General features: G+C 48.9%; 1 protein-coding gene and 1 long non-coding RNA gene across 2 annotated transcripts in view; both read left to right on the top strand.

The window, feature by feature from the left end:
- Nucleotides 1-13905, top strand: part of LOC149443071 (uncharacterized) — a 145822-nt gene extending 131917 nt beyond the window's left edge. Inside the window, 2 exon segments of the mRNA XM_089655915.1 lie at nt 1918-2038; nt 12262-13905. Coding sequence (XP_089512041.1) covers nt 1918-2038; nt 12262-13676 — 1536 coding nt within the window. The 3' untranslated portion in view covers nt 13677-13905.
- Nucleotides 13906-22563: 8658 nt separating this feature from the next.
- On the top strand, nt 22564-24259 carry LOC149443070 (uncharacterized). Its single transcript, XR_016306703.1, has 3 exons — nt 22564-22617; nt 23819-23933; nt 24132-24259. It is a non-coding gene; the product is annotated as an uncharacterized LOC149443070 (long non-coding RNA).
- Nucleotides 24260-24934: the final 675 nt, after the last annotated feature.

Here is a 24934-nt window from a genome sequence, read left to right as displayed (position 1 = left end):
CATACGGCTACGTTTACTTCCTCTGGCGGCTTGACGAAAAATTGCCACACCACCGAGTAGGAAACTTTGCCCCCGATACTCCTAACTGGCTGACTGCTGCTTCCTCCGTGCACACCGGCACCACTACTGGCCGTGGTGGTAGGCTGCAGTGGAGCTGGTGCTCTACTCCGTGGCCGTTTGCCTCCACTGACACTGCTGCGACCCTGCTGCCTCCTGGGCAACCCACCGACTGTTTTGCTCGCTGCCAAGCTGCCACCCTCTTCTCCTGATGATGCAGAAGCAATAGCCTGATGACGACGAGGCTACCAAGTGCGATCAGCCTCATCATCATCAATTACGGTCTCCGCCTCACTACTAGCCCCCTCGGCTGCGTGTGGGTCAGGAGACAGACCTGTCTCTAGACCGGCTACCGAGCCACTCTCCTCGCCAGTACTTCTTTGCCTGGCTGCTGAAGAGGCGGATGTCTCCCCCCGTTCCTGACCGCCCTCTGTTAGCTCTTCCTCACTGTACAGTGGGGCTGAGCCCACAGCATGCGATACTTCGCTTGGTGAGGGAACACCAAAGGACAGGGGCAGGTCGAGGACACGTGATTTCAGTGGGCTTGGTCCCGGGCCATGCCAACTAACGGTTGTGTCTGACGTACCCACCGACCGTTGGCTGTAGGTGTCAGAGGTGACCTGGGAAGAGGAAGACGACCGAGCCAACCAATCGATGACGGCAGGGTTGTCGGTGGAGACACGACCGCTGGATGACACCGGGAGCACTGGCCTCTGGCTGCGAATAGTGCTGCCTCGACCCCTTCCTCTGCTGCCACGTCTGCTCACTCCTAAAACATTGCCTCCTTTGCCACTCCTCTGCATGTTGTCTGACATACTCTTTAATTAAACGATTCTGTGTCCCTGAGTAACAATTCTGTGTCTGTCCCTGAGTAACAATTCTGTGTCTGTCCCTGAGTAACAATTCTGTGTCCCTCAGTAACAATTCTGTGTCCCTCAGTAACAATTCTGTGTCTGTCCCTGAGTAACAATTCTGTGTCCCTAAGTAACGTTTCTGTGGCCCTAAGTAACGGTTCTGTGGCCCTCAGTAACAAATCTGTGTCCCTCAGTAACAATTCTGTGTCTGTCCCTGAGTAACAATTCTGTGTCCCTATGTAACGTTTCTGTGTCCCTAAGTAACGGTTCTGTGGCCCTAAGTAACGGTTCTGTGTCCCTCAGTAACAATTCTGTGTCCCTCAGTAACAATTCTGTGTCCCTCAGTAACAATTCTGTGTCCCTCAGTAACAATTCTGTATCCCTCAGTAACAATTCTGTGTCTGTCCCTAAGTAACAATTCTGTGGCCCTAAGTAACGATTCTGTGGCCCTAACTAACATTTCTGTGGCCCTAAGTAACGATTCTGTGGCACTAAGTAACGTTTCTGTGGCCCTAAGTAATGTTTCTGTGGCCCTAAGTAACGATTCTGTGGCCCTAACTAACGTTTCTCTGTCCCTAACTCTCTCCCTGAATACAGCCAGGTCTGCCTCTGTTGAATGACTGGAGGCAAATGGAGAATTCTAAAATGGCCGCCATTTATAGCTCGACCATTACACAGTGCTGGCTGGCTGGCTGCTGATTGGCTAATGCGATCACATGTCATGAATGAATGCATTATGGGTCAGCGCGCCTTGTCTGCGCGCCTTCCCAGACATCCCCGCTCCGTCGCCGCACATGTCGCCGCCATTTTAGGAAAAATTTCGATTTGCATCCGAAGTCTGCTTATTTTCGGATTCGACGCGAATCGAAATTTTCCTAATATTCGAAACGAATTCCACTTCGCCTACTTCGATTCGCTCATCTCTAGTCACAATCATAAATCTTACATTTTACAGATGATATTTTCTCTCATTTCCTTGATTTAGAGTGGAGATCCAATCGATATAGAATTTGAGGTGAAAGCAGAAGAAGAAGAGGCGTATGTGAGGGATGATCAGCAGTCTATGGAGGAGGATGGAATAACGGGGACATTTATAGAGGAGGACACTCCTACAGAGATCAGCACAGGTGGGTCATGAATAGAGATGAGCGAAGAAATGAAAAATTCGATTCGACTGATTCGGCGAATTCGTGGACAATATTCGATTCGAGTCGAATAAATTCGCTGTGAATTTAACTTAAAAAAGGGTGTTTCTAGGCTTCAGAGAGACTTAATATTAGTGCAGAACACTGTACCTTTAATTTAAATGCCCTTGGAGTCTGCTGGGGAAGAGAAATAATACTGTCAGTCAGTATGACATGCAGATGAGTGCCGTCGATCTTAGAATCACCACACATTTCACTCATTTGGGCAGTCACGGGGCCAAAACCAGTGTTTGGAGCCACAGTGTGGCGGTGGAGGCAGCAGCAATGGGAGGCCATACAGCAACCTATGACAAAATGGAAACCAGCAGGAGTGTGAGGAGACCTGAAAGTGGCACATGGCAGAGTGGGAGCAATGGGAGGCGGTACAGGGACCCAGGTCACACTGTGGGCCCAGCAGCAGCGTGACCAGGCGGTACGGGGGCCCATGGCAGATTTGGGGCCTGGCAGCACCTATGGGAGGCCTGTAACCTGCCAGCAACCTATGACAAAATGGAAAACCGCAGGAGTGTGAGGAGACCTCAAAGTGGCACATGGCAGAGTGGGAGCAATGGGAGGCGGTACAGGGACCCAGGTCACACTGTGGGACCAGCATCAGCGTGACCAGGCGGTACGGGGGCCCATGGTCGATTTGACCTCGTTCATCCCATAGTCCTGCCGACTCACGAATAGCGTGGCCTCCTCAAAGGGCCTGAGCAAGCGCAGGTGTCACGCATGAGCTGACAATGGCTGACATCTAAGTTACACAGGGGAGTACCTTTATCCGCTTTTAACATCAGGAAATCTGTGATGGCCTTTCGCTGTTCGTAAAGGCGGTCTAACATATGTAGTGTTGAATTCCACCTTGTTGCAACGTCACAGCATGAGGAGTCGGTACGGGGGCCCATGGCCGATTTGGGGCCTGGCGGCACCTATGGGAGGCCTGTAATCTGCCAGCACCCTATGACAAAATGGAACCCTGGGCTGGGGCAGGCAGAACCGCCGTATCTTTATCACGGTTTTCCCAGGCCACCGAATGGCGACGCTGCATATGCTGACGCAACGCTGTAGTCCCAACATGGGCCTACTGGCCACACTTGACTTTCTGGCCACATAGTCGACATACGGCTACGTTTACTTCCTCGGGCGGCTTGACGAAAAATTGCCACACCGCAGAGTAGGAAACTTTGCCTCCGCTACTCCTCACTGGCTGACTGCTACTTCCTCCGTGCACACCGGCATCACTACTGGCCGTGGTGGTAGGCTGCAGTGGAGCTGGTGCTCTACTCCGTGGCCGTTTGCCTCCACTGACACTGCTGCGACCCTGCTGCCTCCTGGCAGCAGCAATGGGAGGCCGTACAGGGACCCATGAGAGACTCTGGACTTGGCAGCAGCATGAGGAGGCGGTATATAGGGGCCCATGGCAGATTAGGGGCCTGGCAGCAGCTATAGGAGGCCCGTAATCTGCCAGCACCCTATGTCAAAAAATTCAACACACCAGCAGTGTGAGGAGACCTGAAAGTGGCACATGGCAGAGTGTGGCGATGGAGACAGCAGCAATGGGAGGCCGTATAGGGACCCATGAGAGACTCTGGACTTGGCAGCAGCATGAGGAGGCGGTATATAGGGGCCCATGGCAGATTAGGGGCCTGGCAGCAGCTATAGGAGGCCCGTAATCTGCCAGCACCCTATGTCAAAAAATTCAACACACCAGCAGTGTGAGGAGACCTGAAAGTGGCACATGGCAGAGTGTGGCGATGGAGACAGCAGCAATGGGAGGCCGTATAGGGACCCATGAGAGACTCTGGACTTGGCAGCAGCATGAGGAGGCGGTATATAGGGGCCCATGGCAGATTAGGGGCCTGGCAGCAGCTATAGGAGGCCCGTAATCTGCCAGCACCCTATGTCAAAAAATTCAACACACCAGCAGTGTGAGGAGACCTGAAAGTGGCACATGGCAGAGTGTGGCGATGGAGACAGCAGCAATGGGAGGCCGTATAGGGACCCATGAGAGACTCTGGACTTGGCAGCAGCATGAGGAGGCGGTATATAGGGGCCCATGGCAGATTAGGGGCCTGGCAGCAGCTATAGGAGGCCCGTAATCTGCCAGCACCCTATGTCAAAAAATTCAACACACCAGCAGTGTGAGGAGACCTGAAAGTGGCACATGGCAGAGTGTGGCGATGGAGACAGCAGCAATGGGAGGCCGTACAGGGACCCATGAGAGACTCTGGACCTAGCAGCAGCATGAGGAGGCGGTATATAGGGGCCCATGGCAGATTAGGGGCCTGGCAGCAGCTATAGGAGGCCCGTAATCTGCCAGCACCCTATGTCAAAAAATTCTACACACCAGCAGTGTGAGGAGACCTGAAAGTGGCACATGGCAGAGTGTGGCGATGGAGACAGCAGCAATGGGAGGCCGTACAGGGACCCATGAGAGACTCTGGACCTGGCAGCAGCATGAGGAGGCGGTATATAGGGGCCTATGGCAGATTAGGGGCCTGGCAGCAGCTATAGGAGGCCCGTAATCTGCCAGCACCCTATGTCAAAAAATTCTACACACCAGCAGTGTGAGGAGACCTGAAAGTGGCACATGGCAGAGTGTGGCGATGGAGACAGCAGCAATGGGAGGCCGTACAGGGACCCATGAGAGACTCTGGACCTGGCAGCAGCATGAGGAGGCGGTATATAGGGGCCCATGGCAGATTAGGGGCCTGGCAGCAGCTATAGGAGGCCCGTAATCTGCCAGCACCCTATGTCAAAAAATTCTACACACCAGCAGTGTGAGGAGACCTGAAAGTGGCACATGGCAGAGTGTGGCGATGGAGACAGCAGCAATGGGAGGCCGTACAGGGACCCATGAGAGACTCTGGACCTGGCAGCAGCATGAGGAGGCGGTATATAGGGGCCCATGGCAGATTAGGGGCCTGGCAGCAGCTATAGGAGGCCCGTAATCTGCCAGCACCCTATGTCAAAAAATTCAACACACCAGCAGTGTGTGAGGAGACCTGAAAGTGGCACATGGTAGAGTGTGGCGATGGAGACAGCAGCAATGGGAGGCCGTACAGGGACCCATGAGAGACTCTGGACCTGGCAGCAGCATGAGGAGGCGGTATATAGGGGCCCATGGCAGATTAGGGGCCTGGCAGCAGCTATAGGAGGCCCGTAATCTGCCAGCACCCTATGTCAAAAAATTCAACACACCAGCAGTGTGAGGAGACCTGAAAGTGGCACATGGCAGAGTGTGGCGATGGAGACAGCAGCAATGGGAGGCCGTACAGGGACCCATGAGAGACTCTGGACCTGGCAGCAGCATGAGGAGGCGGTAGAGTGTGGCGATGGAGACAGCAGCAATGGGAGGCCGTACAGGGACCCATGAGAGACTCTGGACTTGGCAGCAGCATGAGGAGGCGGTATATAGGGGCCCATGGCAGATTAGGGGCCTGGCAGCAGCTATGGGAGGCCCGTAATCTGCCAGCACCCTATGTCAAAAAATTCAACACACCAGCAGTGTGAGGAGACCTGAAAGTGGCACATGGCATGAAAGACTGTGGACCTGGCAGCAGCATGAGGAGGCGGTATAGGGGCCCATGGCAGATTAGGGGCCTGGCAGCAGCTATGGGAGGCCCGTAATCTGCCAGCACCCTATGTCAAAAAATTCAACACACCAGCAGTGTGTGAGGAGACCTGAAAGTGGCACATGGCAGAGTGTGGCGATGGAGACAACCCACCGACTGTTTTGCTCGCTGCCAAGCTGGCACCCTCTTCTCCTGATGATGCGGAAGCAATAGCCTGATGACGACGAGGCTGCCAAGTGCGATCAGCCTCATCATCATCAATTAGGGTCTCCGCCTCACTACTAGCCCCCTCGGCTGCGTGTGGGTCAGGAGACAGACCTGTCTCTAGACCGGCTACCGAGCCACTCTCCTCGCCACTACTTCTTTGCCTGGCTGCTGAAGAGGCGGATGTCTCCCCCCGGTTCCTGACCGCCCTCTGTTAGCTCTTCCTCACTGTACTGGATGACACCGGGAGCACTGGCCTCTGGCTGCGAATAGTGCTGCCTCGACCCCTTCCTCTGCTGCCACGTCTGCTCGCTCCTAAAACATTGCCTCCTCTGCCACTTCTCTGCATGTTGTCTGACATACTCTTTAATTAAACAATTCTGTGTCCCTGAGTAACAATTCTGTGGCCCTAAGTAACGGTTCTGTGGCCCTCAGTAACAATTCTGTGTCCCTGATTAACGTTTATGTGGCACTAAGTAACGGTTCTGTGGCCCTCAGTAACAATTCTGTGTCCCTGATTAACGTTTCTGTGGCACTAAGTAACGGTTCTTTGGCCCTCAGTAACAATTCTGTGTCCCTGAGTAACAATTCTGTGGCCCTAAGTAACGGTTCTGTGGCCCTCAGTAACAATTCTGTGTCCCTGTGTAACAATTCTGTGTCTGTGCGAGTAACAATTCTGTGGCCCTAAGTAACGGTTCTGTGGCCCTCAGTAACAATTCTGTGTCCCTGAGTAACAATTCTGTGTCTGTGCGAGTAACAATTCTGTGGCCCTAAGTAACGGTTCTGTGGCCCTCAGTAACAATTCTGTGTCCCTGAGTAACAATTCTGTGTCTGTGCGAGTAACAATTCTGTGGCCCTAAGTAACAGTTCTGTGGCCCCCAGTAGCAGTTCTGTGTCCCTGAGTAACAATTCTGTGTCTGTGCGAGTAACAATTCTGTGGCCCTAAGTAACAGTTCTGTGGCCCTCAGTAACAATTCTGTGTCCCTGAGTAACAATTCTGTGGCCCTAAGTAACGGTTCTGTGGCCCTCAGTTACAATTCTGTGTCCCTGTGTAACAATTCTGTGTCTGTGCGAGTAACAATTCTGTGGCCCTAAGTAACAGTTCTGTGTCCCTGAGTAACAATTCTGTGTCTGTGCGAGTAACAATTCTGTGGCCCTAAGTAACAGTTCTGTGGCCCTCAGTAACAGTTCTGTGTCCCTGAGTAACAATTCTGTGTCTGTGCGAGGTAACAATTCTGTGGCCCTAAGTAACAGTTCTGTGGCCCTCAGTAACAATTCTGTGTCCCTGAGTAACAATTCTGTGGCCCTAAGTAACGGTTCTGTGGCCCTCAGTAACAATTCTGTGTCCCTGTGTAACAATTCTGTGTCTGTGCGAGTAACAATTCTGTGGCCCTAAGTAACGGTTCTGTGGCCCTCAGTAACAATTCTGTGTCCCTAAGTAACAATTCTGTGTCTGTGCGAGTAACAATTCTGTGGCCCTCAGTAACAGTTCTGTGGCCCTCAGTAACAATTCTGTGTCCCTGAGTAACAATTCTGTGTCTGTGCGAGTAACAATTCTGTGGCCCTAACTAAAGTTTCTGTGGCCCTAAGTAACAGTTCTGTGGCCCTCAGTAACAGTTCTGTGTCCCTGAGTAACAATTCTGTGTCTGTGCGAGGTAACAATTCTGTGGCCCTAAGTAACAGTTCTGTGGCCCTCAGTAACAATTCTGTGTCCCTGAGTAACAATTCTGTGGCCCTAAGTAACGGTTCTGTGGCCCTCAGTAACAATTCTGTGTCCCTGTGTAACAATTCTGTGTCTGTGCGAGTAACAATTCTGTGGCCCTAAGTAACGGTTCTGTGGCCCTCAGTAACAATTCTGTGTCCCTAAGTAACAATTCTGTGTCTGTGCGAGTAACAATTCTGTGGCCCTAAGTAACGGTTCTGTGGCCCTCAGTAACAATTCTGTGTCCCTAAGTAACAATTCTGTGTCTGTGCGAGTAACAATTCTGTGGCCCTCAGTAACAGTTCTGTGGCCCTCAGTAACAATTCTGTGTCCCTGAGTAACAATTCTGTGTCTGTGCGAGTAACAATTCTGTGGCCCTAACTAAAGTTTCTGTGGCCCTAAGTAACAATTCTCTGGCACTCAGTAACAATTCTGTCTGTCCCTGAGTAACAATTCTGTGGCCCTAATAACGTTTCTGTGGCCCTAAGTAACAATTCTCTGGCACTCAGTAACAATTCTGTCTGTCCCTGAGTAAGAATTCTGTGGCCCTAACTAGCGTTTCTTTGTCCCTAAGTAACGATTCTGTGGCCCTCATTAACAATTCTGTGTCCCTGAGTAATGGTTCTCTGTCCCTAAGTATCGTTTCTGTGGCCCTAACTCTGTCCCTAATACAGAGCGGTCTGCCTCTGTTCAATGACTGCAGGCAAATGAAGAATTCCAAAATGGCCGCTATTTTTAGCTCGACCATTACACAGTGCTGGCTGGCTGGCTGCTGATTGGCTGATGCGATCACATGTCATTGAGGAATGCATTATGGGTCAGCGCGCCTTGTCTGCGCGCCTTCCCAGACATCCCCGCTCCGTCGCCGCACATGTCCGCCGCCATTTTCGGAAAAATTTCAATTTGCGCGTCCGAAGTAGGCTATTTTTCGGATTCGGCGCGAATCAAAATCTTTCCGATATTCGACTCGAATTCCACTTCGGCTACTTCGATTCGCTCATCTCTAGTCATGAACACTAAATCCATTCCTCCACCCATACTGCTCACTGATTGGTCCAGAGTAGGGCGGGGACTGGGTGATATCAGCCTGTAATCCCCTGGTCACTTTCCTGAGCTGTGTTCCCCGTCCTGTATTCCTGGATTTCTCTCGGATAATCTTCCTTCTCTGTGCTGCAGACACAATTTATGTCTCTAGACTGGATTTATGGAGGTTCTGGGGTTCAGCTGGCAGAAAAATGTTCATTTCTCCTATAAGCATTGCATAATGTAGGCACCCAGGACATGTGACTGGGGTCTCCTGCCTTGTGCCTGACTCCTCCAGGGGACCTTCTCTGTTATCTGCTGGCTGTGCCGGGTGGAGGGATATGTCTGTAGTGTCTCAGACCCAAGTCACTGAGTGCAGTCTCAGGAGATGGGAGGCAAGCAACCCTTTAAGGACCTTTAATTACTGAATAAGAATATTATGAGTCCTGACCATTACACTATATACTCTATGGTGTACATTACATACTCCTGACCCCTGCACTATATACTCTATGTTGTACATTACATACTCCTGACTCCTGCACTATATACTCTATGTTGTACATTACATACTCCTGACCCCTGCACTATATACTCTATGTTGTACATTACATACCCCTGACCCCTGCACTATATACTCTATGTTGTACATTACATACTCCTGACCCCTGCACTATATACTCTATGTTGTACATTACATACTCCTGACCGCTGCACTATATACTCTGTTGTACATTATATCCTCCTGACCCCTGCACTATATACTCTATGTTGTACATTACATACTCCTGACCCCTGCACTATATACTCTATGTTGTACATTACATACTCCTGACCCCTGCACTATATACTCTGTTGTACATTACATTCTCCTGACCCCTGCACTATATACTCTATGTTGTATATTACATACTCCTGACCCCTGCACTATATACTCTATGCTGTACATTACATACTCCTGACCCCTGCACTATATACACTATGTTGTACATTACATACTCCTGACCCCTGCACTATATACACTATGTTGTACATTACATACTCCTGACCCCTGCACTATATACTCTATGTTGTACATTACATACTCCTGACCCCTGCACTATATACTGTATGTTGTACATTACATACTCCTGACCCCTGCACTATATACTCTATGTTGTACATTACATACCCCTGACCCCTGCACTATATACTCTGTGTTGTACATTACATACCCCTGACCCCTGCACTATATACTCTGTGTTGTACATTACATACTCCTGACCCCTGCACTATATGCTCTATATTGTGAAATACATACTCCTGACCCCTGCACTATATATTTTACAGTGGATATACAAAGTCTACACACCCCTGTTAAAATGTCAGGTTTCTGTGATGTAAACAAAGAGACAAAGATAACTAATTTCAGACCTTTACCACCTTTAATGTGACCTATGAACTGTACAACTCAATTGAAAAACAAACTGAAATCTTTTAGAGGGAAAGTAAACAAAAAATACTAAAATAATGTAGTTGCATAAGTGTGCACACCCTCTTATAACTGGGGATGTAGCTGTGTTCTGAATGAAGCAATCACATTCACAATCATGTTAAATAGGAGTCAGTACACACCTGCCATCATTTAAAGTGCCTCTGATTAACCCCCGATAAAGTTCAGCTGTTCTAGTCAGTCTTTCCTGACATTTTCTTAGTCACATCGTACAGCAAAAGCCATGATATGCAGAGAGCTTCCAAAGCATCAGAGGGATCTCATTGTTAAAAGGTATCAGTCAGGAGAAGGGTAAAAAAGAATTCCCAAGGCATTAAATATACCATGGAACACAGTGAAGACAGTCATCATCAAGTGGAGAGAATATGGTGCAACAGTGACATCACCAACAATGACATCACCAACAATGACATCACCAAGAACTGGACGTCCCTCCAAAATGGATGAAAAGACGAGAAGAAAACTGGTCTGGGAGGCGGCCAAGAGGCCTACAGCAACATGAAAGGAGCTGCAGGAATATGTGACAAGTCCTGGCTGTGTGGTCCATGTGACAACAATGTCCGTGTTCTTCATATGTCTGGTCTATGGGGTAGAGTGGAAGACGGAAGCCTTTTCTTAGGAAGAAAACCATCCAAGCCCGGCTACATTCTGCAAAAACACATCTGAAGTCTCCCAGAAGCATGTGGGGAGATGTGTTCTGGTCTGATGAAACCAAGGTTGGACTTTTTGGACATAATCCAAAAGATATGTTTGGCACAAAAACAACACTGCACACCACCAGAAGAACACCATACCCACTGTGAAGCATGGTGGTGGCAGCATCATGCTTTGGGGCTGTTTTTCTTCAGCTGGAACTGGGGCCTTCGTCAAGGTAGAGGGAATTATGAACAGTTCCAAATACCAGTCAATATCGGCACAAAATCTTCCGGCTTCTGCTAGAAAGCTGAACAAAGAGGAGCTTCACCTTTCAGCATTGCGACCACCCAAAGCATCCATCCAAATCCACAAAGGAACAGCTTCACCAGAAGAAGATGGAAGATTTGGAATGGGCCAGCCAGAGCCCAGACCTGAATCTGATGGACAATCTGTGGGGTGATCTGAAGAGGGCTGTGTACATTACATCCTCCTGACCCCTGCACTATATACTCTATGTTGTACATTACATACTCCTGACCCCTGCACTATATACTCTGTTGTACATTACATACTCCTGACCCCTGCACTATATACTCTGTTGTACATTACATACTCCTTACCCCTGCACTATATACTCTATGTTGTACATTACATACTCCTGACCCCTGCACTATATACTCTATGTTGTACATTACATACTCCTGACCCCTGCACTATATACTCTGTAGTACATTACATACTCCTGACCCCTGCGCTATATACTCCATGTTGTACATTACATACCCCTGACCCCTTCGCTATATACTCCATGTTGTACATTACCTACCCCTGACCCCTACGCTATATACTCCATGTTGTACATTACACACCCCTGACCCCTGCACTATATACTCCATGTTGTACATTACCTACCCCTGACCCCTTCACTATATACTCTATGTTGTACATTACATCACATCCTCCTGACCCCTGCACTATATACTCTATGTTGTACATTACATACTCCTGACCCCTGCACTATATACTCTATGTTGTACATTACATACTCCTGACCCCTGCACTATATACTCTATGTTATACATTACATACTCCTGACCCCTGCACTATATACTCTGTTGTACATTCCATAGTCCTGACTTCTGCTCTCCCCCTCCCCCCACTGCTATATATACACACACAATATGGAGTCTCTTTTGTTACACCCATTTCCTCCCAGCTGGACATTTTATATCGGATGATGTGATTGGAGCACAGACTTTTACATGGTGATAATAATGTGATAACATCCTCCAACTTTGGACCCTTAAACAGAAAGTGATAATGAGGGAGGAGTCAATACCCCAATGATGGTGGTCTTCAGGATCAGGGAGGAGTCAATACCCCAATGATGGTGGTCTTCAGGATCAGTCCAGTCTTCATCTTGGTTGTTCTCCCCCCATCCTCACTCTCTGACCTCTGGTGGGGCTCAGGCAGTCCTGGTTTGGAGGAACCAATCAGCTCCTGTCTAGTAATCCTCTTTGTCTTTGTATTTTAGTCCATGGCCGGGAGATGAGGAAAACCTCCGAGGATTGTCTCACTTTGTCTCCAGACTGGAAAGTAGAAGATGAGGACATCACACAGTATAGTTCAGGAGAAAACCCGGCTCCCTCCAATGTCCATCCGGCACCACCCAGTGTAGATGGACCATCGGATTCCTCGTATCCTGAGGAACCTCAGACTGTGCGGGACCGGACCGGCCTTCCAACAGGGAAGAGCTTCTCCTGTACTGAGTGCGGGAAGGGGTTCTCGTGTAAACCACATATTAATGTGCATGAAAGATCTCACACGGGGGAGAAGACATATTCTTGTACTGTGTGCAGGAAATGCTTTTCAGAGAAGTCCAGTCTTTCTGCCCATCAGAGATTGCATACGGGGAAAAAGACGTTTTCCTGTCCTGAGTGTGGGAAATGTTTTTCACTGAAGTCCTATCTTTCCAAACATCAGAGATCTCACACGGGGGAGAAGCCATATTCATGTCCTGAGTGTGGGAAGGATTTCTTGCGTAAATCAGGTCTTAATGAGCATATAAGATCTCACACGGGGGAGAAGCCATATTCTTGTACGGAGTGTGGGAAGGATTTCCTGCGTAAATCAGATCTTATTGTGCATAAAAGATCTCACACGGGAGAGAAGCCATATTCCTGTCCTGAGTGTGGAAAATGTTTTTCACATATGTCCAGTCTGTACGGACATCAGAGATCTCACACGGGGGAGAAGCCGTATTCCTGTCCTGAGTGCGGGAAATGTTTTTCACAGATGTCCCATCTTTTCAGTCATCAGAGATGTCACACGGGGGAGAAGCCGTATTCTTGTTCTGAGTGCGGGAAATGTTTTTCAGATAAGTCCAGTCTTCATAGACATCAGAGATCTCACACAGGGGAGAAGCCTTATTCCTGTCCTGAGTGTGGGAAATGTTTTGTACGAAAATCAAAACTTGACACACATCAGAGAACTCACACGGGGGAGAAGCCTTATTCCTGTCTTGAGTGTGGGAAATGTTTTGTACGAAAATCAAAACTTGACACACATCAGAGAACTCACACGGGGGAGAAGCCTTATTCCTGTCCTGAGTGCGGGAAATGTTTTTCACTGAAGTCCTATCTTTCCAAACATCAGAGATCTCACATGGGGGAGAAGTCTTATTCCTGTCCTGAGTGTGGAAAATGTTTTGTAGAAAAATCAAAACGTGACACACATCAGAGATCTCATACGGGGGAGAAGCCATATTCTTGTTCTGAGTGTGGGAAATGTTTTTCACAGAAGGCCCATCTTTACAGACATCAGAGATCTCATATGGAGGAGAAGCCATATGCCTGTCCTGAATGCGGGAAATGTTTTTCAGACAAGTCCAGTTGTTCCAGACATCAGCGATCTCACACGGCGAAGAAGCCAATTTCCTGTCCTGAGTGAGGGAAAATTTCCTCACTGAAGTTCTGTCTTCCTGTACATCAGGGGTCCCACACAACCCTGGAGGTGTATTAGTGGCTTGAGTGCGGGAAATGTCTTCTAGATGAATGTTGCTGGACATCCCAGCTCTCATGTGGGGAAGAAGCACACCCTGATATACACCTCAGATATACTCCATGGCTGATCTTCATCATGGAAGAAACAGTCCATAAGGAGATCAGAGGCCCCCAAAGACATGGAAGAAGTGTGGGACCAGGTTGGCCATTGATGGCAGGAGAAGAATAAAAATGGAGTCCTGTCCTGTGATTGGCTGAGTACATTTTGTGGTGGGAGATTTCACAAACACTTATAGATCTATTAAATAAAAGTTTAATAAATGTGATCGGCATTCACCCGGCTGTGACATCTTTTGGCCACATTTTATTTCATATGATCATTGGCTCCAAATAGGGACCATCATTTCATATTCTGCGACTTTTACTGATGGAGGTATTTCAGGAAAATACTGCATTATGACCACTAGATGGCGCTGACAAAGGAAATCACTGTGTTAAATCACATAGGTCCAGAATTTGTAATGTCTGGATGGACACTTGTCTCTTCCCTCCAATGAATGGTCTATAAGTGGAGCCCTTAGTTCCCTTCATCAGGCATGGATTCATCTCCATCACTGAGGTCATCCTCATCACTTGTGAGTACAGAACACACTGAAGGATAGAAGGTCATCCAAGCTGCAATAATAAACCAACCATTCATTTACAGCTGAAAATGTGCATTCCGCCATTAGATGGCACAACGTTTTATAGGAATTAGTGTCATCTAGTGAACAAATGTAATATTTTACCCAAAAACAGGAAACAAAGGAGGTTGTGCTGAGTAAGTAGATACCCAACACGCCCAGCCCTACAATGGTGTGATGATGAAACCATGACAAACTTTGTCCTCAGAAATGGCCCCTAGGGGGCGCTATAAAAGCCTTTCCAGGTCCTCAGTGTAGAGGTGACCCTGAATAATGGATGGAGAAGGATTGCTCTCACTCCGGCATGCATGGCGTGATGTAATGTGTGGTACAATCCATGATCTTGTATGTAGGCACAGGTGGAATATTGGTTAGTATGTATGTGGGAACTCAATGATTAGGGGGCGGGGTTTTAGGTGTTTGGGTGCACCTTTCATTTTTTCACTATAATGCCAACATATAAGGAACCAATAGCCCCCATATGATCGCATTTTGTGGTGACGGGTTCTCTTTAACCTCCCTAGCGATCTGATTATGTCCATATTTCTGTGCTCAAAGCGGTACATTTTTTTGCACATCACTGAGCAAAGTCACAGAATCGTTTTCAGTGTCTGATGAGGAATTTCCCCCACCAATCATTATCACTCAATTCTGCAAGTGGTTCTGATTTACTCTCGCTGTTCTCTAGCCGGTCTAAAACTGCGTCTGACCTAAAGGGACGCTTTTTGGACGCCATGGACGTTTCTCAGTTTCCAGGCAGAAAGGGCGGTAAAAATGCAGGCAGGGCGCCGGACAAAGCACTCGGGACAAAATGTATGTGAAATGGTTTGATACAGGAATGTTTTACTATGTGATTTTAGTGTATTTAGTGAATGTCACTTTTAGTCATTTTCAAATTTCCCGCCAGTTCCGTCCCCCGTACGTCCCGACGCTCACAGGGGACTGGACCCAGATGACAGATGCCGGCATCCGAGGGACATCGCGGGAGCGCTGGACAAGGTAAGTGAAGAACAGATGCCGGAGCAACGCTGCATGGTAAGCCCGAGTGTAGCTCGGGGTTACCGCTTTTGGTACTGAAACTTTACCCCAAGCTACACTCGGGAATACCATCAGGGAGGTTAATGAGACATCAGGTGTCTATCAGACCCCTCGTCTCCTGCCCTCCATGGTGTATATCAGACGCCTCATGTGTCTCCCGCCCTCTATGGTGTCTATCAGACCCCTCTTGTGTCTCCCACCCTCCATGGTGTATATCAGACCCCTCGTGTGTCTCCCGCCCTCCATGGTGTATATGAGACCCCTCATGTGTCTCCCGCCCTCCATGGTGTATATGAGACCCCTCATGTGTCTCCCACCCTCCATGGTGTCTATCAGACCCCTCATGTGTCTCCCGCCCTCCATGGTGTCTATCAGACCCCTCGTGTGTCTCCCGCCCTCCATGGTGTCTATCAGACCCCTCTTGTGTCTTCCACCCTCCATGGTGTCTATCAGACCCCTCGTGTGTCTCCCGCCCTCCATGGTGTCTATCAGACCCCTCGTGTGTCTCCCGCCCTCCATGATATCTATCAGACCCCTCGTGTGTCTCCCGCCCTCCATGATGTCTATCAGACCCCTCGTGTGTCTCCCGCCCTCCTTGATATCTATCAGACCCCTCGTGTGTCTCCCACCCTCCATGATATCTATCAGACCCCTCATGTGTCTCCCGCCCTCCATGGTGTCTATCAGACCCCTCCTGTGTCTCCCACCCTCCATGATATCTATCAGACCCCTCGTGTGTCTCCCGCCCTCCATGGTGTCTATCAGACCCCTCCTGTGTCTCCTGCCCTCCATGATGTCTATCAGACCCCTCCTGTGTCTCCTGCCCTCCACTGAAGATAATGGAGAGCAGATTGAGCTCCATTCACAGCTTCTCCGGGCACAGTGGTCAGGAATGATGGCACTGACCCCGGAAGTGGCCAAATACACATCACTTCTAGGGGTGATCAGCGATCGGATGTTCTATGATCTTCCCCCTCTACCCAGTGGCACCCACTATGTCAATGCTGGGCACAAAGGTGTGATAGCAGAGCCTGACAAACATGGCGGGGGGTCTGTGGGGGCCATCCAGTGGTAATTTGGAAAGCTCCTCCTGTGACGGTGTCTGACAGCACACTTATTCTTCACCAGAATGTTCCAGAAGGTCCTGCCGGTCTCTGAGGCAAATGATTCCACCATTGGAGGAAGGTTGGGGAAGGTTTCCCTGAACATCATAATTTGGTGTTTGGAAATTCCCACCATTGGCCATGTCTGTAAAATATCTAATCCTCGTGTTTGCCGATCCTCTGGTACCGGACTGGTGAGATCAGAGATTTCCAGAACCAGGAAGGATCCATATCATGTCCAATCAGGAAGCAGATTTCTGACCTCACTCACATCTCTACTGTCCAATCAGATCCTCCAATGGTCTCCAGGAAGTACAATACAGGGCCAAAGTTATGTCTGTTCCTGGGGGAATTTAATCCTTTGGTACCCAGAGGAGAATAAATAGGAGGGGCACAGCAGTGAATTGTGGGTGTGGCAATATTGCAGTGGGAGGAGCTTAAACATTTGCCTACTCATTGTGTAAGCAGTAACATAATTCACTTCCTTGTATCCACAAAATATAATTCAATGACTTCCACAAGGGAGAGTCTCCCTGTCACGTTCCTCGGTTGGAGGCCGTAGCTTGTTAGCAGGTGACTGCCACGGTCGGTACCAGGAAGGCAGGCCGGGTTCAGTACCAGGAAGGCAGGCCGGGTTCAGTACCAGGAAAGCAGGCCCGGTTCAGTACCAGGAAGGCAGGCCCGGTTCAGTACCAGGAAGGCAGGCCCGGTTCAGGACCAGGAAGGCAGGCTGGGTTCAGGACCAGGAAGGCAGGCCGGGTTCAGTACCAGGAAGGCAGGCCGGGTTCAGTACCAGGAAAGCAGGCCCGGTTCAGTACTAGGAAGGCAGGCCCGGTTCAGGACCAGGAAGGCAGGCCAGGTTCAGTACCAGGAAGGCAGGCCGGGTTCAGTACCAGGAAGGCAGGCAGAACAAAGTCTAGTAGCAAGCTGAGGTCAGCACCAGGAGATAAGGCAGAGAATAGTCAGAGTAGAGTGCAGTGGTCAGAAACATGTCATATACAGCCCTGTGTATAGAGTGCAGTGGTCAGGAGTATATCATATACAGCCCTGTGTATAGAGTGCAGTGGTCAGGAGTATGTCATATACAGCCCTGTGTATAGAGTGCAGTGGTCAGGAGTATGTCATATACAGCCCTGTGTACAGAGTGCAGTGGTCAGGAGTATGTCATATACAGCCCTGTGTATAGAGTGCAGTGGTCAGGAGTATGTCATATACAGCCCTGAGTATAGAGTGCAGTGGTCAGGGACATGTCATATACAGCCCTGAGTATAGAGTGCAGTGGTCAGGGACATGTCATATACAGCCCTGTGTATAGAGTGCAGTGGTCAGGGACATGTCATATACATCCCTGTGTATAGAGTGCAGTGGTCAGTGACATGTCATATACAGCCCTGTGTATAGAGTGCAGTGGTCAGTGACATGTCATATACAGCCCTGTGTATAGAGTGCAGTGGCCAGGAACATGTCATGTACAGCCCTGTGTATAGAGTGCAGCGGTCAGGAGTATGTCATGTACAGCCCTGTGTATAGAGTGCAGCGGTCAGGAGTATGTCATATACAGCCCTGTGTATAGAGTGCAGCGGTCAGGAACATGTCATATACAGCCCTGTGTATAGAGTGCAGCGGTCAGGAGTATGTCATGTACAGCCCTGTGTATAGAGTGCAGCGGTCAGGAGTATGTCATATACAGCCCTGTGTATAGAGTGCAGCGGTCAGGAGTATGTCATGTACAGCCCTGTGTATAGAGTGCAGGGGTCAGGAGCATGTCATATACAGCCCTGTGTATGGAGTGTAGTAGTCAAGTAAAACAGGCTAGAGAAGGAATCTGAAGAAAATGTCCATGATGGAGATGAGGGTTCCATATAGTATGAGCAGCATCACCCTTCACTCTGTAACCAAGACCTAGCCTGGCAATGCCCTGAATGACACCAATGAGTCTCTGACCAATCTCACGGTTTGGATGGACTTTCTCTCTTTGATGATTTCCAGGTGACCATGAATTAGAGTTCCAATATCTCCCCGATGTTCTGCAGACAGATAGACATTTCCTGATGACTTATGTTGTACAGATTCCTCGTGTTCCCCGATACGAGCTCATACATTGGACTTGTTCAACTTTCCAACCAGGAGTGAATGGACTTGGACAGATACTCTCCCTATGTGGAGGACACGTGGCCTGGTATGGTTCAGGAGGGGACATGCTCACTCCCCACCCCCTTCCCTGGGTAGCCAGGCTGCATGCTCAGATAACAGTCTGGTACTGATTTCGGGGGCTCCTCCCACTTCTTATTTTTTCCCTACAATCAATACCCCACCTGAGAGGTCTAGGATGATTTATGCCGGGGGGGGGGGGCGGGGGGAAGAAATGTTCCTTTAACATTGTATTTATATTCACCTGTCAGCCAGGAAATCCCCAGCTGACTGCAGAATGGGCTGAGTGGGATACATCATCCAGGGACCCCGGAGGTTGCTGAACCCCTAACATCTAGCCTGAGCGGGAACACCCCATTGGCTGCTGGGACCCCGGAGGTTGCTGACCCCCTAACATCCAGCCTGAGCGGGAACACCCCATTGGCTGCTGGGACCCCGCAGGTTGCTGACCCCGTAACATCCAGCCTGAGCGGGAAGCTGCTGTATTTCACAGTATTAGAACTACTGCAGTCAGAGGTTCAACTCAGCTGAACACACATTCTGTTCTGACATTCACCCATTCCACAAACATGCTCCATTCTGTGTGACCCTGGGTTCAGTCCTAACCTGGAGCTCAGCTCTGTTAGTCAGTGTAGTGGTCCCTTACATTGGGGACAAGTGGGAGGACCCCCTTATATTAGTGGTCAGTGTAGTGATCCCTTACATTGGTGACCAATGGGAGAAGGACCCCTTATATCAGTGTAGTGGTCCCTTACATTGGTGACCAGTGGGAGGACCCCCTTATATCAGTGGTCAGTGTAGTGGTCCCTTACATTGGTGACCAATGGGAGAAGGACCCCCTTATATCAGTGATCAGTGTAGTGGTCCCTTACATTGGTGACCAATGGGAGAAGAACCCCTTATATCAGTGGTCAGTGTAGTGGTCCCTTACATTGGTGACCAATGGGAGAAGGATCCCCTTATATCTGTGGTCAGTGTAGTGGTCCTTTACATTGGTGACCAATGGGAGAAGGATCCCCTTATATCAGTGATCAGTGTAGTGGTCCCTTACATTGGTGACCAATGGGAGAAGAACCCCTTATATCAGTGGTCAGTGTAGTGGTCCCTTACATTGGTGACCGATGGGAGAAGGATCCACTTATATCAGTGGTCAGTGTAGTGGTCCCTTACATTGGTGACCAATGGGAGAATGATCCCCTTATATCAGTGGTCAGTGTAGTGGTCCCTTACATTAGTCACTAATGGGAGAAGGACCCCTTATATCAGTGGTCAGTGTAGCGGTTCCTTACATTGGTCACCAATGGGAGAAGGATCCCCTTATATTAGTGGTCAGTGTAGTGGTCCTTTACATTGTTGACCAATGGGAGAAAGACCCCCTTATATCAGTGGTCACTGTATTTGTCCCTTACATTGGTGACCAATGGGAGAAGGACCCCCTTATATCAGTGGTCAGTGTAGTGGTCCCTTACATTGGTGACCAATGGGAGAAGGACCCCTTATATCAGTGGTCAGTGTAGTGGTCCCTTACATTGGTGACCAATGGGAGAAGGATCCCCTTATATCAGTGGTCAGTGTATTTGTCCCTTACAATGGTGACCAATGGGAGAAGGACCCCTTATATCAGTGTGGACCCTTACATTGGTGACCAATGGGAGAAGGATCCCCTTATATCAGTGGTCACTGTATTTGTCCCTTACATTGGTGACCAATGGGAGAAGGACCCCCTTAAATCAGTGGTAAGTGTAGTGGTCCCTTACATTGGTGACCAATGGGAGAAGGACCCCTTATATCAGTGGTCAGTGTAGCAGTCCCTTACATTGGTGTCCAATGGGAAAAGGACCCCTTATATCAGTGGTCAGTGTAGTGGTCCCTTACATTGGTGACCAATGGGAGAAGGACCCCTTATATCAGTGGTCAGTGTAGTGGTCCCTTACATTGGTGACCAATGGGAGAAGGATCCCCTTATATCAGTGGTCAGTGTATTTGTCCCTTACAATGGTGACCAATGGGAGAAGGACCCCTTATATCAGTGTGGACCCTTACATTGGTGACCAATGGGAGAAGGATCCCCTTATATCAGTGGTCACTGTATTTGTCCCTTACATTGGTGACCAATGGGAGAAGGACCCCCTTAAATCAGTGGTAAGTGTAGTGGTCCCTTACATTGGTGACCAATGGGAGAAGGACCCCTTATATCAGTGGTCAGTGTAGCAGTCCCTTACATTGGTGTCCAATGGGAAAAGGACCCCTTATATCAGTGGTCAGTGTAGTGGTCCCTTACATTGGTGACCAATGGGAGAAGGATCCCTTATATCAGTGGTCAGTGTATTTGTCCCTTACATTGGTGACCAATGGGAGAAGGACCCTTATATCAGTAGTCAGTGTAGTGGTCCCTTACATTGGTGCCCAATGGGAGAAGAACCCTCTTTGTGTGTAGGTCAGGTGCAATGCTTTAGCCAATCACAGCGCATGATGATGTCACAGGGGGCGGGGCACCCAGTTGATGTCACTGGGTAGCCCCACTCCTTAGATATTGTCAGGCTGGCGCAGCATCAAGAGCGGAGTGTCTTTTTTCCCCCTTTTATTTTCAGGTAGCGGTGGTGGGAATTGTGCTTATTGTTGGAACTACTTTGGGGGACTTTTTTATTTTTAATAAAGGACTTGTCAGAGACTGGCTCCTGTCATTTTTTACACTACATTTTTTTTTGTGAATGGGTAGCAGAACCATGTACCACATACTCATTCACATAGGGGGGCTGGGATCTGGGGGCCCCCTTGTTAAAGGGGCTTCTATATTCTTATACACCCCCGGCCCGCAGACCCCCAACAACCACGGGCCACGGTTGTGGGGAAGAGGAATCTTTCCCCATCAACATGGGGACAAGGTGCTTTGGGGAGGGGAGCCCCTTGTCCCAAAGCACCCCTCCCTGTTGAGGGCATGTGGCCTGGTATGGTTCAGGAAGGGAGGTGATAACTCGTCTTCCCCTTTCCTTAACTGCCGGGTTGCATGCTCAGATAATGGTCTGGTACAGATTTTGGGGGACCCCCACACCATTTTTTGGGGGGTTCTGCTCAAAATTCATACCAGACCCAAAGGGCTTGGTATGGATGGGGGGACACCACGCCAATTGTTTTGCCTATTTGTATTGCCAGCAATACTTTTGACATTCAGCTTTCAGCGGGGAACCCCACTGACACTGGAAACATGAATGAATGTCTCACCAGTAAAATACGGCGTGACTTCATCATAGAACTCATACCGGATTGTAGTAGCTGAGCGGGATCTCACCATATACTCAGATCAGGAAGATACCGCTTAGTGAACTGTCCCCTGGGTTCAAAGTTCACAGTCAAACTTTCAGTAGGTTCAAATATTCCACCACGAACCAAACAGAAGGGTGTTTGGCCCATCACTAGTGGCCAGTGTAGTGGTCCTTTAAATTGGTGACCAATGGCAGAAGGACCCCCCTTATATAGTTGTCATTCTTACATCATTGGTGGGAAGACCGGCCCCCTTACAGATCATTGATGTCAGTTGTTACTGAGAGACAGGAATTGCTCATTGCTGAAGGAGCCTCTAGAAACCTTTGGAGGAACCCTGGCTGAGAAAGGCTGGACTAGGCAGTCATATATTTCTGTCCCCCTTGGTGGGAGTGGAGGTGACCCCTCTATAAGGATCTACAGTCTATACACACCCAGCACAAGGCCGGGGTCACACTACCAGACGCTTCTCGGGGCTGCAGTTCCTCTGAGCTCCACAAGGTGGGGATCTCACTTCTACCCAGACTGGAAGTCTCTATGGAAGACAGGAAGTGATGTCAGGTACAGACAGGAAGTGATGTCAGGTACAGACAGGAAGTGATGTCAGACAGAAAGTAGAGATCAGACGTAGCTGGAAGTTGCAGCAGAGGAGGTAATAAGATGTTATGTTCTATTTACACCCAGTAATTCTCTGTCATGTCCGTCCTCTTCCTCCATAGCCATGTCTGTCCTCTTCCTCCATAGTCACGTCCGTCCTCTTCCTCCATAGTCACGTCCGTCCTCTTCTTCCATAGTCACGTCCATCCTCTTCCTCCATAGTCACGTCCGTCCTCTTCCTCCATAGTCACGTCCATCCTTTTCCTCCATAGTCATGTCCGTCCTCTTCCTCCATAGTCATGTTCGTCCTCTTCCTCCATAGTCACTGTGACATCTTTTATCTCCAGCAGATGATGATACACACATATATAGTGTGGGAACCCAGATTATCCCCTTCAGGGGCAGAACATTCCCCCACTTCCGGGGCCGGAACATTCTCCTCATTGTGGAGAGGTGTCACCTTCTCTCCTTAGCCGTCTCCTGTAAGGAGGGATGAGATTCAGATTCGGGTTGGACTGACATTTACACTTCCACACCCTTCCCTTGAAGATCTCACCCTCCCCCCACACCTGACTACCTCCTCCATGTACCCTGGCTCCTCTGCCCCCCCTGCAGGCCTGGGACCGGCATGGCGGATGGAGTGGAGGGGGATGAGTTCCTGGACCTCACCCCTTCTATCTCCCCGTGCAGCAACTCTCATATGAGGTCTCTCAGTCTTTGTGGTAGTTTGATGGAGGTGAATGGGCAGCCTGGCTTTTATGTATACTGTAGAGATGTGGGGGGGCTTTTAGTACACACTGTTTACACACAGCAAGGTGATGGCGGGCTGTGTGCATAGGGGTCTTCAACAACTATTCTACAACATGTGTATGCTGCACACCCATTGGTTACATTGAATTGCTAATTCCCTCTATCAGTCTCCAAAATGGGTACATTGTATCTCTTGTAACAAAGACTTATGTATTTCCTGAGCTCCTCATCTCCATCTAGTGGCCACAGTGTGGTATTTTACTACTGACCATGATAAAAGAAAATGTATCAGCTGGGAAAAAGTCTGAAACAATTTGCACAAAAGGACTTTCATGCAGATTTATTGAATGATTGTGCATGGGGTTTTATATAAATAGACCCCCCAATCAACCCAATCTACCTGTTCCAATTCCCACTAGGAGCAGCCTGCCTATTAACCCCTTACATCCCATCCTAACATTGTACAACCAATACAGTTCACATCATTTTTGGCCATCTGTCTACAGAGAAACCCACATAGATCACATGACCACACCAATAAAGATGGAGGAGGACCAGAGTCACATGACTGAGAGGATACTAAACCTCACCCTGGAGATCATCTACCTGCTGACCGGAGAGGTGAGGAGGATTCTGGGAGGTCACATGACATCACTCTTATCTCTATTAATAAAACACAGACCTGACCGGAGAGGTGAGGAGGATTCTGGGAGGTCACATGACATCACTCATCTCTATTAATAAAACACAGACCTGACCGGAGAGGTGAGGAGGATTCTGGGATTCTAACATGATATTCCTATTGGTTCCTCAATACAGAGATTTCCTCTTCTGAAGTCAGGTGATCATATGACCATCACAGTGCCTCCATGTGACTCCCTAAACCCTGAGAGACACAACATGCAGAAGATTCTAGAAGTCACCAAGAAGATGATGGAGCTGCTGACAGGAGAGGTGAGCGGTGCCGGGAATTCTGGGACATTCTCCAGTAACAGACAAGGGATGTGTCTGGATGGTGACTGTATCATTGTGTGTGTCAGGTTCCTATAAGGTGTCAGGGTGTCACTGTCTATTTCTCCATGGAGGAGTGGGAGTATTTAGAAGGACACAAGGATCTCTACAAGGACGTCATGATGGACAATCAGCCGCCCCTCACATCACCGGGTAAGAGGAGACTTTATTGTAAAGGAGAGAGCAGTACGGAGGATCCACCTAGATCCCCCATCATCTGATAAACACATAGAAACAATGGATTCAGTCAGTGTGTGTGTTTCCTACAGATGGATCCAGTCATGGGAACCCACCAGAGAGATGTCCCCGTCCTCTGTATTCCCGGGATTCCACACAGGAAGGTCACACCATCCCTCACCATCATCAGGTAGATGATGACAATTATTGGTAGTTGTGATTTATACACAGCATGTTTGTTACAATGAATGTTTTATTATATCTTTCAGAGTGGAATCCTCGGGGATGATAATATTGATGTTAAAGAAGAGTATAAAGAGGAGGATGAGGAGTATGGAGTGATGGAGGAGTTTTCAGAAGGACACAAGGATATGATGGAGCCACCTAATACCAGGAGCCCACCAGAGAGATGTCCCCGTCCTCTGTATTCCCGG

Source organism: Staurois parvus, unplaced genomic scaffold, assembly GCF_062004578.1.
Source record: "Staurois parvus isolate SC_StPar_1 unplaced genomic scaffold, SC_StPar_1.0 ptg000877l, whole genome shotgun sequence".
NCBI classification, from domain to species: Eukaryota; Metazoa; Chordata; class Amphibia; order Anura; family Ranidae; genus Staurois; species Staurois parvus.
The sequence above is the reverse complement of the archived record's forward strand: the minus strand, read 5'-3'. Positions and strand labels throughout refer to the sequence as shown.